Raw genomic sequence first — 15175 nt, 5'->3', positions numbered from 1 at the left:
CCATGGGTGGTTCTGAGATCAAAGATTGGGGACTCCTTCTCCAGATTCAAGTACATCCAGATCTGCTCCTGGTGTGCCGCTGAGAGAGATAACATAGGTGGAAACTGGGATGTTGAGTCTTCTCTCCAATCCCAGAGTCCGATGAAGAAGGAAGTGGGACTCTGGTACAGGAAAATGCTGGAGAAGGAGGAATCGGAAGCCCCCCAATGTATCATATCTGGAATACTTCTAGGTTGGAAGACGCAGCAGCCACTCTTTGACACATCTCTCCACTTTTTATACAGATATGTCAGATCAGCCTCCCTGAAGAAAAATCACTATTTTACCATCAATAGGCTGTACTACACGCCCAAAAAAATAGCTACATTTGTGAATCCCCGCCCATCTTGTTCAAGGTGTGGGTTAGTTGAAGCAGACGATGTGCATGTTTTTTACGATTGCCCTATATTGGGCCCCTTTTGGTCCATGGTAGAGAAGGCCCTAGCAGGAATCTTTAAGGTACAAGTAAGCTTGAATACAGCTAGAGTGTTTTTGGGCTCGATTTTGATCTTATTAGTTTATTAAGGGGGCACAGGTGGCGCTATTTCTAAGTTTAGTGTTAATTGCGCGCAGAGAGATATGTAAATTATGGAAGGACCCCAGTCCACCCCTGTATGAAAGCTGGTTACGGGTGGCACTGAGTACTGCGCGCTTAGAATCTGGATTGGGGCAAAATGTAAATAGTATGGTGTGTGATCCTTTGGTGGAATGGGGAAGGGAAATGAGGCTTGTCTAAGGCCTCTTGTCCAATGATTACACCATGCCTCGGAATAAAGGGGCAGGGCGGGTTTGCACAGGCTATTGCAAGGTCATCAGCCCCAGGGTGCCCACGATGGAACGGGTTGAGAAAGCTTATTTGCACAGCTTTTGGTGGAATGAGGATAAAAAAAAAAAAAATTCAAATTAAAATTAAAAAAAATTAAAATGGGCAGGGCAAACTATGACTGCGAGGATGTGGGCCAGGAGGCTTCTTCTTTTGCAGCCTCTGGGAGTTTATGGGCGAGGTATGTGCTTAATTTGTGGGGGAAGACAGAGGAGACTAGACTTCAGAAGGTATGGATCATGCTGTTATTAGGGGTAGCTAAAAGGAATATTGTGAAAGCCCAGGGAGCCAGAATCTTTACGAATCCGGAAACCTGGAAGCGGGATATGGACCGATGTATGATGGTTGAAGAGGAGATATATGAAGGTTCTGCACTAAGAAATGGGAAAAGAAGCGCTGTTAGGCTTTGGTTTAATCTCCTTAGGTTAACTGGGAGAGTTTATTCTTCAGTCCAAATTAACCACAAGACCAGGAGTAGTTCTTCTAGTGGAGTACTAATAAGTATAAGTGCTTTCATGGAAAAAGAGAGGGCAAAATAACAGTGGCTTCATTCATCAGGGTACACTTGTTCTGTAAATCTAGGGTCCGATGCAGATTCTGAACAAATGGCCAGCAGTCCAATCACTTCTTTCTGTCATTCTTGTCTGCAGGGAGATGAACAAGAAGCTCCGGGATGATCGTGACTCCTTTGAAGCCAAGAAGCTGGTTAGTCTCAGGAAGACCCCTGTGATGCCTGTGCACCTTTCCAATTGCTGCTGCTGTCACAAACATGTGGAATCACTACACGGTCATGCAGGACATTAGCTGTGCTAATGGTAGTCGCTAAGATGATATAGACACATGAATGTACACAGATATGTATATTGTAAGAGACTGAAATATATATCTAAATGCTGCACATGTAACTGGAATCCAGGATAAAAGGCACAGAAGTCATTGAACTTTCCGTCCTTGCCGAAAAAGAGTGCAATAGATGTCTTTTCCTTCTAAGACGAGACCTACATCTTTACATGAACCTCTGCTTTCAAGGGCTGCTCTCCCTGGATGATAATGGAACAAGAGGTTTTCTTTTGTGAAGCAGTGGTGTTCATAAGCGGGTAGTCTAGAGAAGTTGAAAATCAGGTAATATGAAGAAATAGGGCTTAATAACACTGGAAGAGACTTTTATGCAGGCCAATACATCCCCCATTATTGGAACCAGGCACCTTTACTTGATTTTTTTGTTTGTTTATGCTTGAATGTGGTTTTGCAGTTAAAAGATATGGACATTCAGGGCACCTTCAAAGATAATTTAGGGATTGCTCCAACATTCCTTTGTGCTCAAAGATATGTTTGGTACTTTTTGAAGGCATACCCGAAAAATTACAAAACTGTTTTTTTTATCCTCTGCCTCGAAGGGTCGTGTTGTAAGACATCTGATAACTCAGCTTGTATGGGTCATGGTATGAAGACGATGACACGCAGGACCATTCAGACCACTTCATTTTGAATTTGCACAGAATACTAGACATGATATTAAATTTGTTTTAAATCTGGAAATAATGCTGGTCAAGTTCACAATTTCGTTTTAGAATTTGGACTCATAATGCATCTCTTTCCACAATCTGCATAGTATTCCAGGCATGACAGCTATTTTACTTTAGAATATGGCAGAATTTTCAACCATCTTCTTTCCAGGCCCTGCACAAGACATACCTCTGCTGTGTTATTCCAGAATGTTATAAGAATGAAAGGCATGTCTGCCATTTTATTTTATATTCTGCACTTTGTTACATATGTCTTCCATATATATTTCAGAACCTTCACAGCAATCCATAATTATTTCTGTAAGAAACTGGATTAACAATTTGAGTAGGTGACTTCTCAACTCAAGTAATAATCACAGTCCTTGTTAGGGTTAACTTCTAATTCACTAAATAAACATGAGCTCAACCCCTTGATAGCTATGGCACAGAGCAGACAGGATTAACTATTAACTTAGAGGCAATTTTTAAAGTATTTATACAGAACCAAAGCAGTAATAAATATGAAATATAGGACAATAAAAATCCCAAATCTGAATTAGAAAAAAAGAGTATAATTTAACAAACCATATGACACCAAAAAGGCAAAATTGCGTTGAGGGAACCAGCGATATTCATTTTTAAATGTTCAAGTAGAAATAGTGAAGCATAAAGAGCCATTGATAGTTAATGATAATGGTAGACTGGGACCTAGGCGCAATTTGATGCTGACTGTGATGGATCGTGTCTCGGATACACCAACCATGTTCATCTTCATCAAAGATTTTACCTTCTGACGTTAGACTTTTAAGTCCAAATCTCCCACAGGAGTACAATTCTAAATCCCAAGGACCTTAGGGATCCACTTAGAGACTCGTTGTGGTGTCAGGTAGAGGCCAACAGTCGGCTCCTGTCTTGGTCCAGTTGCCACTGATCAGCTGGTTACTTGCAGGAAAGGGCGCTTGTTGTATCCCAGTAACATGATGTTTCCCTGTAATTTTAACAGGAGGTCAGCTTTATGACCCTTGTAGTCCACATCTTTGTCCAAGATGTGAGAGAGCTGGTCCACCCCTTCTCAGTCTATCTCAGGTCGCAGACAGCAGACTCAGTCCTCTGCTGATCTTCCTCAGGTCCAGGAAGGTCCCAAGGGGGTGTATGTATATGTCACATTTGTACCTGGCAAGAATGGATTTAACATTCAAGCAGGTTTTGAAATTGTAATGTCAAAACGGATGCTCACAGTCCCCACCCAGCATATTCTGGGAGGTTCAGAGGAATCAGCTCTGCCCATTGAGGTTCAGACCATTGTTTGCTCCTGGGAGGGATTCCACACCTATTCAAATACGAGTCCCTGCATGGGAGAAGTTTGAAAGCAAATGCAAATTACTCTCTAGGAACTTCAAGCAGGGAAAAGGTAACTTTCTAAAAGTTACATTTGCCTATTATTTAATAAAATACGACTTTACCATTGAATTTCATTTTTACTAACTATAAATAATAGCTGTTTCATTATTTTCCTAGCTAGTTTTATCTCTGGGATACAGTATTAGGATGTTTTATCTGTACTCTAGTTTTCTACATTGGAAAGCTAGGCCTACCACATTGAAAAATTGTTTTTGGGTTCTAGTCACATTAATGACATGAGAACATTACATTTCTACATTTCCTACTTTTAAACATGCACCATGCTTTGTGGCCCACAAGACCTATATAGTAGTGACTTTTTAATATTGAAAATCTTTGTTTTGGCCCATCAAAAGGGTGTTTTCAATAGGTTGAATTGCAGTTTTTACACTGCAACGGTCAGGCTACACTGGTAGACCTGAAGTCATGTTTGATGCTTATAGGTAAGTTAAATATACCAGTTAGGAATAGTTCGGGGGGAGTACAGGCACTTTACTACTGGTTAACAGAGATAAAGTGCACAGAATTCTAAAGCCAGCAAAAATATAATCTCCTGCAAAAGATGAAAAATACACCATGCACAAAAGAATATTAACTACAGTCTCTCTTTTTATTTCATAATAAGCATAGGGGAGGAACATTGGTAACTTTATTTTATAATCCACACAGAATATTGTGTGAGACATCTTTCTTAAAAATAGTGAGAGTTCCAGAAACGTTGGTCCTCGTATTTCAAAATCTTCACAATATGCCAGGCATGTAAGGCATTTATTTCATAATTTACACAGCATGCAATTGACAATAACTGGCACTGCAAAGCAGGCATCTTGAATTCTCAATCGATTACAGGTGGTCCAGAACACGGCGGCCAGATTGATTCTGAATGCTCCCTCAAGAACATCTTCCAGACCCCTGTTGAGAGAACTACACTGGCTCCCTATACGCCAACGTTTCAAATTCAAGATCTGCTGTACTGTCCATAAGTGCCTGTTTGGAAACGGCCCCAACTACTTAACTCAAAAACTACAGCTTTACAAACCGGACCGAGATCTGCGGTCAAGCAATCAACTTCTGCTAAAACCCCCTTTTATCAAAAAGACCAGACAAGGCGGCCGAGCATTCTCCTTAGTGGGACCGACCTTATGGAATAACTTGTCCCTTAGCCTCAGACAGATCACTAATCATCTATCATTTAGAAAAAGGCTAAAAACCAACTTGTTTTCAGAAGAATAATCTACTGCAGTCCCACCACTGTAACCTCCAGCTCATCTGCAAGGTCCCTGTTTTTGCATCAACTTAGCGAGCAAAGCACGGAGATACCCCATACGGGGTCGATTCTTGCGCTATACAAGAAATTAAATATAAATATAAATATAATAGGATGTAAGAGTCCACACTGAAGTCGGTAAGGATAGCAATTTTCAAGCCTGGACAGTGATATGATGGAAAAATTAAAAAAGAAACAGCAAAAAATGCTTGAGATTTCAAAATTCTTGCATAACCTCATTACTACTTTTTTCACATAAAAACGGTGAATGCCATAAAACTACAACGCAATGAACCCAACATCCATCACAAAGTGTACACTTTCTATATTTGGAAGGAAATGCAATGGAAACGGTTTTTGTTCATAATGGTTTTAAAGACTGATGAACTAGGGTGCTGAACTGTTATATGGAGTGGAATTAAAAATTCACACTTTAGCTCGGATTTGCCATTGTGTTGGGTGTAGTATTGCCATTGTTTTGACTGGGCCAGTGTACATTTCTGGGAACTGATGTCTTTAAAATAATCCCTTCAAAATGTGGTTGGGCTCAGGGCCGGACTGGGAACCACAACCGGCCCTGGCAAAGTGCTCGGCTATGCTGCAAAAACGGCCCTCTAACAAAAACGGCCCCCAGGGGCCCAAACCCCCGCCCCCCCCCCGAGCTGTGCATCAGGGGATTGCCTGGTGCCCGCTATGGCCAGTCCGGCCCTGGTGGGGCTCCTAGTGATGTGTAACTCTTCAGTCAGGACAAGCATGTCCAGAGACATGGGAAATAACTCTGTTTGGCCTGGTAAATATGGATGCAATGTCGAATGCTCCTTCTATGTCTCAATGTTATATAAGCAAGCACGAGCTCTTCATTAAACGTGAAGGTTTATTTGCCATAGAAACAGAAGGGTAGGTCAATATGGGCTGGCCACTGACTTTTATTTAATTTGAGTCACCAGACCAGTATCCAACTATAAAACAAATAATAAAACATTTTTAAACGAACCCACATGAATGATGATAAACAGCTCTATTTCTAACGAAAGAGAAAAGTGATAGGAACACATCAGTTCAAACACTCGGCAAAAAAAAAAACTCGAGAGTGAGCGAAGAAGAAAAAGATTGACCCAACAAATTTACCTTATCGACCTGCTGCATTTCCCTGCACACTCTCCGAGGCAGTTGAATCCAACACCTTATTAAAGCTAACAGAAAAATTTGAACATCTGTGGTGGACTTTAAAACATAGGAATCCTAAAATCATCAGACAGAAAACAGAGTAGTGCAAAACGTAGAAAACCAGAAACCAAGCATTCTCATGAATACTCCCAGAATCTGGAAAAATATCTTGGCACCCTTACTGGCTTGCCACATCACTAAAGTGCTTAAGAAACCCATCTTTTCAAGAACCTCTCCTACACCTTTGACAGGTACTAGATCCCAAACTGAGACAGTATTTTACAAGAAGGCCTAAAGCTCCTTTTGTTATCAACAATCTGTTTTCTCTTCTTTGTTCAGCATGGTGTGCTCCATCTACGCTGCCCCAGTACATAGAAACATACTAAGAGTTATACTGTCCTTTGAGAGATCCTGAAGTCATAGCATCCCAAGTGGAGCACAGACTGGGGAATTCTCTAACCACATTTTCCAAGTTTGAATTGAATATCTACAGCATACTGGTAAGCTTAGAGGTGATTGGAATTAAGTACCAGTTAGAGCGGCTCTACATACAAGATGAACAAAGTTGGAGTTGGGCCACCAAATGAGATGGAAATTGAATTGTCTTCCAGGCTCTCCAGCTACTCCCTCCTGCTGAAACCAATCACCAAAGAATGAAGCATTCCACCTCAATACTATACCCAAAATGTCTATATGGGCTTCTACCATGCTGAGAAGAAGCTAATAATTTATCAAATACCAGAAGACAGGAATTACCCCATGAATAAGCAGAAAAAGTTCTTGACCTGGAGGGTGGCTATCCCTGTAGTTCGACCCCACTGGAAGCCAAACTAGTGCAGGACCAACAGATTGCTATAGGCTGTTTGTAAGTACAACTCAATAGATATACCACGAGCAATGGTCATTGCCTTCAAGAGAAAGTCAAACAGTGTATGCACATGAGCTAGTACCTCAGGAACACTCTATGTACCTCTATGACTCGCATGAGGAGATGTTTAACAACCCCGTTAGAAAAGAGCGATTAATCAAATTAGTTCAGTGCGGCAGACATATCTCAGCAAGAGGTGCGGAATTCCCTAGAATGAAAGGTGAGCATCACGGAAAAAATTGTATCAGCAGGCTCGCGCTAGAAAGGATTAGAAAAAAAGAGGAAAATGTTTTTGTATATATTTTTGTATGCTCGAGTATACACTTACACATACCCAGACACAGAAACAAACACAAACGTATTTTCTCTCTAACACACAGCAAAGATTGAGACATTCCCAGAAGGGTCTTCACCACAGGCAAGGTTTCACTTTGAACAGCTTTACTTCATCATTTGCTATTTTCAGTGCTCAAATATTTACCAAAGTCAAATCATCAATGGCCACATCACAGCCTTCCTCTTGCCAGCCCCCTCATACCATTATTCACTAAGTACCGCCCTTGTTCTCCAGAGGTTCAACTCCCACAATATGAAATTCATAGATCGCTGCTCTTCTCAAACAGGGCAGTGACCTAGTCGTAATATTCTGTCCTAGACATCATTCCATGTCAGGGCCATTGGATTCATTCTTGTTACCAGATTGCTTATTGGCCGGCTCTTAACTCTTCCAAGTGGCGTGAGCCCAATGGCACCCATGGAGACTCATTGCACTTGTCAGGGCCAGCCTGTCACATCAAATAATGGAGTGGCTCACAAATTAGTGTGGTGCATGACTTGACAGTCAAGGACTCTCTGTTCCGGAACAACTGTGGTGGACTTTGAATCACTTCTGGAATTCCATAGGGTTCTGTACGCGCACCCATTGTATAGTTGCTTTCTATTAGCCTGCACCAGGCTTTCATTTCAGCCACCTTTCTCAATGTTTAAACGAAAGGGTTTTGAAGCAACCCTTGAGCAGCGAAATTGTAATATATGACACTCTAGTATAAGCCTCTGTAGCATATATGTATCGTTTGGTATATACATAAGTGTATATGTGTTTATTGTATATTTATTTGTGTATAGCTATAACCATATTGCCATGTAAGGTAGGTTAAAGTGCCTTATGGAAAGTTATAAATCTCAAAAGCTGAAAATGGGCCTATATGATTGAGTGCCACCATGATATCACGCTTGTTCTTTAACTCTTGTATTACAAGCATTGCATTAGGGGAAGATATTTTTGGTTAAATTTTTTAACTCAAGCAGATAATTTATAGGTGCTTTAGTCTTTATAACTTGACTGTATTGTCCTTTGACTCGCGTTGGGAGCGGGGAGTGGTTTGATATGTGTGCTTTCTTTTGTCATCCTGTCTACATTTATGTTTTCTGTTTTGCTGTTTATGACTGTCCCTATTCTGAGTCACCTCTCTGTTCCCTGCTGTCCATCTGCCTTTCCTCTGTGTGTGCCTTAATCCTCCAGACTGCCACTCTCTAATAGCTCCTCCCTCTTTTCCCTATGGGTTCCTTCCTATTTCCCACCAGCACCACCCCCCACCCATTTTCTCGTTAGTGTTGCTAGGACCTAATGTTTTTATTGATATTTTTTGTTTCTTATAAACTAAAGGCGGGTTGGTCAGAAGGATGCCTCGCCTTCAATAACTCCTTTTTTGTTTCTATATAAAAAACTGGTTTGGCAAGGCAGCATTGTCAGAGGCCTTTCTTTCTAAAATAGAAAAAAGGAGGGCTATCACGAAGGTTCCCTTGGCAGCCAACATTATTTTAAAATAGATACAGAAGCAAGGCTGTATCAAGGGCAAGGGAGCTTTCGGTACAGTCCTCCTTTCGATTCTTTTCTGGTTTAAATATACTTAAATTGAATGCATAGGCAGATTAAGCCTAGGCCTGTCAGCTATGCCAATGCTTGTTTTCACTTTCCTTCAACTTCAGTTTCCGTGTCACTCACCTTACCGCCTCTCTTTTCTTTCTCTCCAGATTTGTATTATTATTCTGTCTCTCTTATTGTAACATTTGGGTCAGTGTGGAGCCTGCTGCAATGATGAAGCAGGCACTATGGCCCACATGCATCAATATCGGCTTTTGCGATTTCTAAAATGCGATAAATTGCGATTCGCAATTTAGAAATCGCAAAAGCCTATGCATGATTCTTTTTTTCATTTTTATGCAATTCTGTAGAAATCGCTATTTTTACCGAATTGCATAAAAAATGTGATATTCAAATTGCGAATTCGCAATTCCCATTCATTCCTATGGGCCAAAAGGCTCATAGGAATGAATGGGAATTGCGAATTCGCAATTTGAAAATCGCAAATCCTGATTGCATTTCAAGGGTGGTGACGGGGGTTCAAATGAACCACCCCTGCACCCATGAAACGTTGTTTTCGCATCATGTTGCACACACACATGTCCTAAGGACATGTGTGTCCGTAACATGAATGTTTAAAAAATGCATTTTCAGCGTTATTTTCACTTTTTGCAAATTTACCGAGTAGTTCAACTACTCGGTAAATGTATCCCTCTAATTGCGAATTCGCAATTTCAAAAGTATTCATGCATTGCTTTTAAGAAATCGCAATTTTGCGATTTCTTAAAAGCAATCGCAATTTTAGAAATCGCAAAAATGTTGCGATTTCTAAAATTGCTTGACGCATCCAAAAAAGCATTTTTGGAATCGCAAACGGCCGATTTTAAGGAATCGCACCGTTTGCGACTCTAAAAATGCTTGATGCATGTGGGCCTAAGATACTAAAATAGTGCGATTACTTCTGTAAACTAGTATCACCGACAGAACCTCCCTTGCCTCTTCCCGGTGCGGAATAGAATCAGACCCAGAGGAGCCAGACAGGAAGTAGGTGGAGTGGCATGTCCAAGAACGGGTTTTGCAAAATGGAGAGGAGAAACAATTTACATCTCTTACAATGTGCTTCTCTTGACCCTTTTAGGGGGTGCACAGGAAGGGTGGGCGGCTTCGTGGTTTTCACAAGAGCATGGGCAGGCAGGAAGACCCATCTAGTCGGCTTGTTTCATCACCTTGGCATACAGCTTTCCTTTATGCCGATAAGCCTTCAAGAGAAAGTCCCGGTTTGAATGTTAGGTTCCAGCTGGCCTTCTGTGACCCCAAAAGCCCTCTGTGAAAATAGCCATAGTTATAATATTGAACAGTGAGCTATTAACTGACCTCAAAGAGCTTCATGCACACTGCTAGGTATTGTATTGTAATTGCATTTGTATAGCGCTTACTACCCCTGACAAGGCGTTGTAGCGCTTTTTCGTCGAGTAGCACGCTACTCCGGGACCCACAGAGGATTAGTGTTGAATTAGTATAGTGAAACATGCAAGTAAATTTTAAGTGATGGATATGTTAGTCAGTTATTTGGATTCGGAAGGATAGCAGAAGGATAGAAGAGGAAAGGTGGTTTGTATTTATACCACGCTTCTAACCCCTGATGGGGTGTTGAAGCGCTTTTTTTGGCAAGTAGCACAATACTCCGGAAACCCATAAAGGATGAGTGGTGAATTAGTATGGTGAAATATAAAAGTAATTTGAGTGGTGGATATTAGTCAGTTATTTGGAGTGAGAAGGATAGCGGAGGGGTAGAAGGGAAAGAAAGGTTTGCATTCATATAGCGCCTGTTACCCCCTGATGGGGTGTTGAAGTGCTTTTCTGGCAGGTAGCCGGCTACTCCGGAACCCATACAGGATTAGTGTTGAAGATTAGTATAGTGAAATATGAAGTAATTTGAGTGGTGGATATGTTAGTTAGGTATTTGGATTGAGAAGGGTTGGGAGGGGTAAAAAAGGTTTGCATTTGTATAGTACTTGTAACCCTGATGAGGTGTCGAAACGCTTTGTTGGCGAGTAGCACGCTACCCTGGAACCCATAAAAGATTAGAGGTGAATTAGTATAGTAGAATATGGAATTAGAGAAGAGAACATGCTAGTCTTTTATTTTGATTGAAAATGATAGTGGAGGTATAGAAGAGTGACGGATTTATTTTTTTAGGTCATAGCAGTAGGAGGAGGCTTTTGGGTGAGTAAAAAGGGATTTTGGAGGGGAAGCGTCAGAGGGAAGAGTTTAGAGGTGTCAGATAATGCAAGGAGGAGTAGAGTAGGAGAGAGTCAAAAAAGGGTTATTTTGGGGAACAGTAGTGGTATGGGGTTTGGGATAAATGAGAGTGTGGGTGTAGAGGATATAATGATAGATTTATAGGGTGAGAGATAGGGTAGTGAATTGGAAAGAGTTAAAGAAAGAAGTTTGAGATGAGTCAGAAAGTTGGGCTAGAAGATACATTGAGAGAAATATAGGCTGAGAAATAGGGTAGTGCATTGGAAATGCTAAAGTAGAAGAAAGTGATAAATACCTAGATCCATTGAAAGTATAGAGATGCATAAAGGAGGTAATTGTATGCAGATTAAAGATATTGATAGAGGTAGCGGTTGAGAAATAGGGTAGTGCATTGGATATGCTTGTTCAGGAGAAAAGTAACAAACACACAGGTCCAAGTACATGGAGGTACATAGATGCACAATGGAAGCAAGTACATGCAGACCAAAGATTTATTTTTATTTTTTATAACAACATAATTATTGTACATGTTTATACAAAGCAATACACAAAGATAAGCACATATCTATTGTGAAAATAAATGCGTATATACAGAGGGACAAATAAATAGGGTGGATATTAATGAATGGGAAAATGGGCAGCATTCCTAGCCCTGGTTCCGACTAGTCTTGAACAGGCTCAAACATGCACTCACCCTTGTCCTCTCCACCCTTAACAGGCTCAAACAGGCACTTACCCTTGTTCTCTCCACCCTTAGCTTCCACGCCCAGGCTGAGAAGCCCTAAGCCTTGACCGTTTATAGCCCTAGTAGTCAGGCGACCCCTTCAGTTAATGGGAACACTATCCAATCACATCACTGGTCCTAAAATCTAGAACCAATACGAGACAAGGACCTTACAGCCAATCTTCGCCCTAGTCCAAGCACCCAATCAGTTTCAAACTCCTGATCTCTGCGTCCAATAGAGGCCCTAGACCTACCAGTAGTCTCAACCCTAGTCTAAGCAATCCCCGTTTTCTTACCCCGAATCCCTTGCAAACCCCAAATCCAGCCGAAAAAATCACCCTCCACACGTCCCAGTGTGGGAAAGCCGCGGCACCACCAGGCACTCTATAACTATTCTGCCTACCAGTATGGATTGCATGTGACTCTTTAACTTTGTTGTCCTCTGTCTTATGTAACATTTCCTTTACACCGATTTACACACGTATGATTGATTATCTCTGTGTAATATGTGTGTGATGTTAAGTGCTCTGACACCCTACACAGGTATGAGTGGCGCTATAAAACTTATTAAATGCATCTGCTAGAAAGTGGTTATGGAGACTTGAGGGGCACTGTTAAATGGTGGTAGTGAGGGAATCCGTGGCAGAGGTGGTCATTGAGGGGGGCGCCAGCAAACATTGTCCACCACTGCAGTCTACCAACCAGGGCTGACTTAAGCGCGGGCGCTACCAGTGCTAAAGCCGGCCCTGGTTGGTGGACTGAAGTGTGTGTCTCGTCATTCACCATTGCTTCATTGAAAATATTTGGGGGGGGGAGTAATGAAATACAGATGTTCAAAATAAACTGAAGGGTTCACTTTACTAAATGCATGGTACAAAACTATGAGACGTGCAGTGGAACCGCAGGGTTAGGCTAACTCGATAATGAATTTGTTGTTTCTCGAGGAATGAGCCTGCGCCATGGAGGAACGGAGGAAGGCTGCAATGTGTGGGATGTTGTCGTGCCCACAAGTACCACCCCACTGCTCCCTGTTCTCAAAACACTCACCTACCATCAACCACGTACCAGCCTATTTTAGGCCTCCAAGAGAAATGGCGCGTTGGTCAAGGCAAGGAAAAGCCAAACAAGAGAGGGGCTTTACTGCCCCCCTTTCACTTGCTAAATCATTGAAGCAAACATTCATTTTCGATTTTTATTCATGCATGTCCTTTGTACTGCGTATTCCTTTTTTTGGGTCAAAGTCTTCCAATTTCTTTTGTGCATATTTTCAGTAAAGTGTATTTTCTTTTTGTTATCTTTTGAATGTGAAAAACCAAAGTTACAAAGCTAAGACAATAAAAAAAATGTAATAAAAGCACAAGCTAGGTGAGAGAAGGAAAAACACGCGTTTGTTCGTCTTTTCTTTGAATGTGGAATGAATATTTACTCTGTGATCGGCACATGACATCACTGTTTGCGCAGCAGGTAATCGATGGGCGCCGGGCCTGGGTGTGGGCACCTCGGTCAACGCGCCCCGGGGGAGGCCCCTGCAGAGCGCAAACACTGGGCAGTATGAAACGCACGCACAGGTCAATATTTGAAGCCAGCAGGGAGAGGCGTTTAATGGGAAGGGCGCGAGCGAAAGGGACCACTGCCAGCAATGTCACGAACCGAGATGGCAATCTTCGGCCCGCAGACATATAAGGCATCCACCAATCGAGAGCAGCTTGATGAGACGGCGACTTTGGCCTGTGACTTTCGTCTTAAAAAGCGAAAGGAGTGATTCCGCTTTTGCCCAGGTTACCTTGTCTAGCATTTATAAAGTGCACGTGCGCTGGATGGTTTACGCGCGGACCTGAGTGTGTGCATGTGTGCAAAGGTTCATAGATGTATGTGAGAGGAATGCAGTGCGCCTCGTGTCATGTGGTATTCATTTTATTGCATGGGGATCCCAAACATTCATCTTTAGCAATGGTGGTGCGACCTGAAGAAGTACCCAAAGGCCAGGTCATAGGGGTGTCTGAGGTCCACAGAACGGGGTCCAAACAGAAGCAGCAGTTGTGCCACTTGACTAAAGAAACACTATAGTAAATGGGTCTAGTGGTCTGCTGAAATCCACAGACACTACCATATATGGGCCTATAGGGTCCACATGGAATTGGAGAAGGGACAACCCAAGGAAATGCACAGACACTGGAATGAATGGGCCAATGGGGTTCACCCACTTGTTGTGACATTACAGCCCAATGAAATCCATACAGAGGAGTGAATGAGTCGATTAGATCACCTAGAAGCAGAGAAGATACGATCCAAAGAAATATACAGAAACCACCGTAAATGGGCATAACCTGAAACATTGGGGCATATTATCAAGGGGTTTTATCTCCGCTTTTTTGGCTTTAAAAGCCAAGAAAGCGGAGATAAAATTATCTCCCTATTACCTAGCTGTCGCTAACACCAGTTAGCGACAGCTAGTAGGAGATAGCGACCATCTTGGGCCCCGCTTTGCATGTCAGTGATATTTATCACTAATGACATGCAAAGTGGGCGTGCCAAGAAGTTAGCGACTGGAAACAGTCGCTAACATCGGTGTCTCCTATTACCAACTTTTGGAGATATTCGCGCGAAGCGCGAATATCTCCGAAACCTAACACCTGCCCCTGAGCAGTTCTTAGCCATGTTATCCAATGGTAGGTGGATAACATGGCTAAGAGCATTAGCTCGGTAATGCATGAATATCGCTGACTTTTCAGCGATATTCATGCATTTCGGCCGATTTTTATCGCTTAGGAGATAAACCTTGATAATAGCAAGGTTCCTAAGCGATAAAAATCACCGCAGCTCGGCGATAAAAATATCGCCGCTAAACCAACATAGCGATAATTATAGCTAGTTGTTGGTAATATGCCCCATTGTTCTCAAACCTGGCTTCCTTGCTTGACCAAACTGGGTGATCTCAGGCAATTATTCTATGTTGCCATGTCTCCTTTTTCTTCATTGTCAAATATGAGAGTATCGTCAAATACTCGCGTTCAGGATGTGTGCTGTACAAAAACCTGTCTTCATTACACAATGTTCCTCCATGTATAATAATAATTTACGTCACATTTAGGCTGCACATGACAACTGGCGCCTCTTGGTTCACTACTGGCACCGCCCTTGATGAGGAGGAAGGGGAATGAATATATCTTTTAAAACTATCACTTCTAATAAATGCCTCTTAATGTAATGATGCAATCTAAAATACTGTGGTGAAACCCTTTCCTTTGTTAAAGA

The 15175-nt window shown here is 42.0% G+C and overlaps 1 protein-coding gene across 6 annotated transcripts in view; it reads left to right on the top strand.

Moving 5' to 3' along the window:
• The window catches only part of CRACR2B (calcium release activated channel regulator 2B), a 370935-nt gene extending 357634 nt beyond the window's left edge, over window positions 1–13301 (top strand). For 5 of the 6 annotated variants that reach the window (XM_086957752.1, XM_086957755.1, XM_086957754.1 and 2 more), the window contains one exon: window positions 1513–4354. In XM_086957752.1, the coding sequence (XP_086813878.1) occupies window positions 1513–1666 (154 nt within the window). In that variant the 3' untranslated portion in view covers window positions 1667–4354. Of the gene's footprint in view, window positions 1–1512; window positions 4355–12864 lie in introns of those variants that run through there. The other variant, XM_086957751.1, reaches the window with a different exon arrangement.
• The last annotated feature ends 1874 nt before the right edge of the window (window positions 13302–15175 follow it).

Source organism: Lissotriton vulgaris, chromosome 2_1 (genome assembly GCF_964263255.1).
Source record: "Lissotriton vulgaris chromosome 2_1, aLisVul1.2, whole genome shotgun sequence".
NCBI classification, from domain to species: domain Eukaryota; kingdom Metazoa; phylum Chordata; class Amphibia; order Caudata; family Salamandridae; genus Lissotriton; species Lissotriton vulgaris.
The sequence above is the reverse complement of the archived record's forward strand: the minus strand, read 5'-3'. Positions and strand labels throughout refer to the sequence as shown.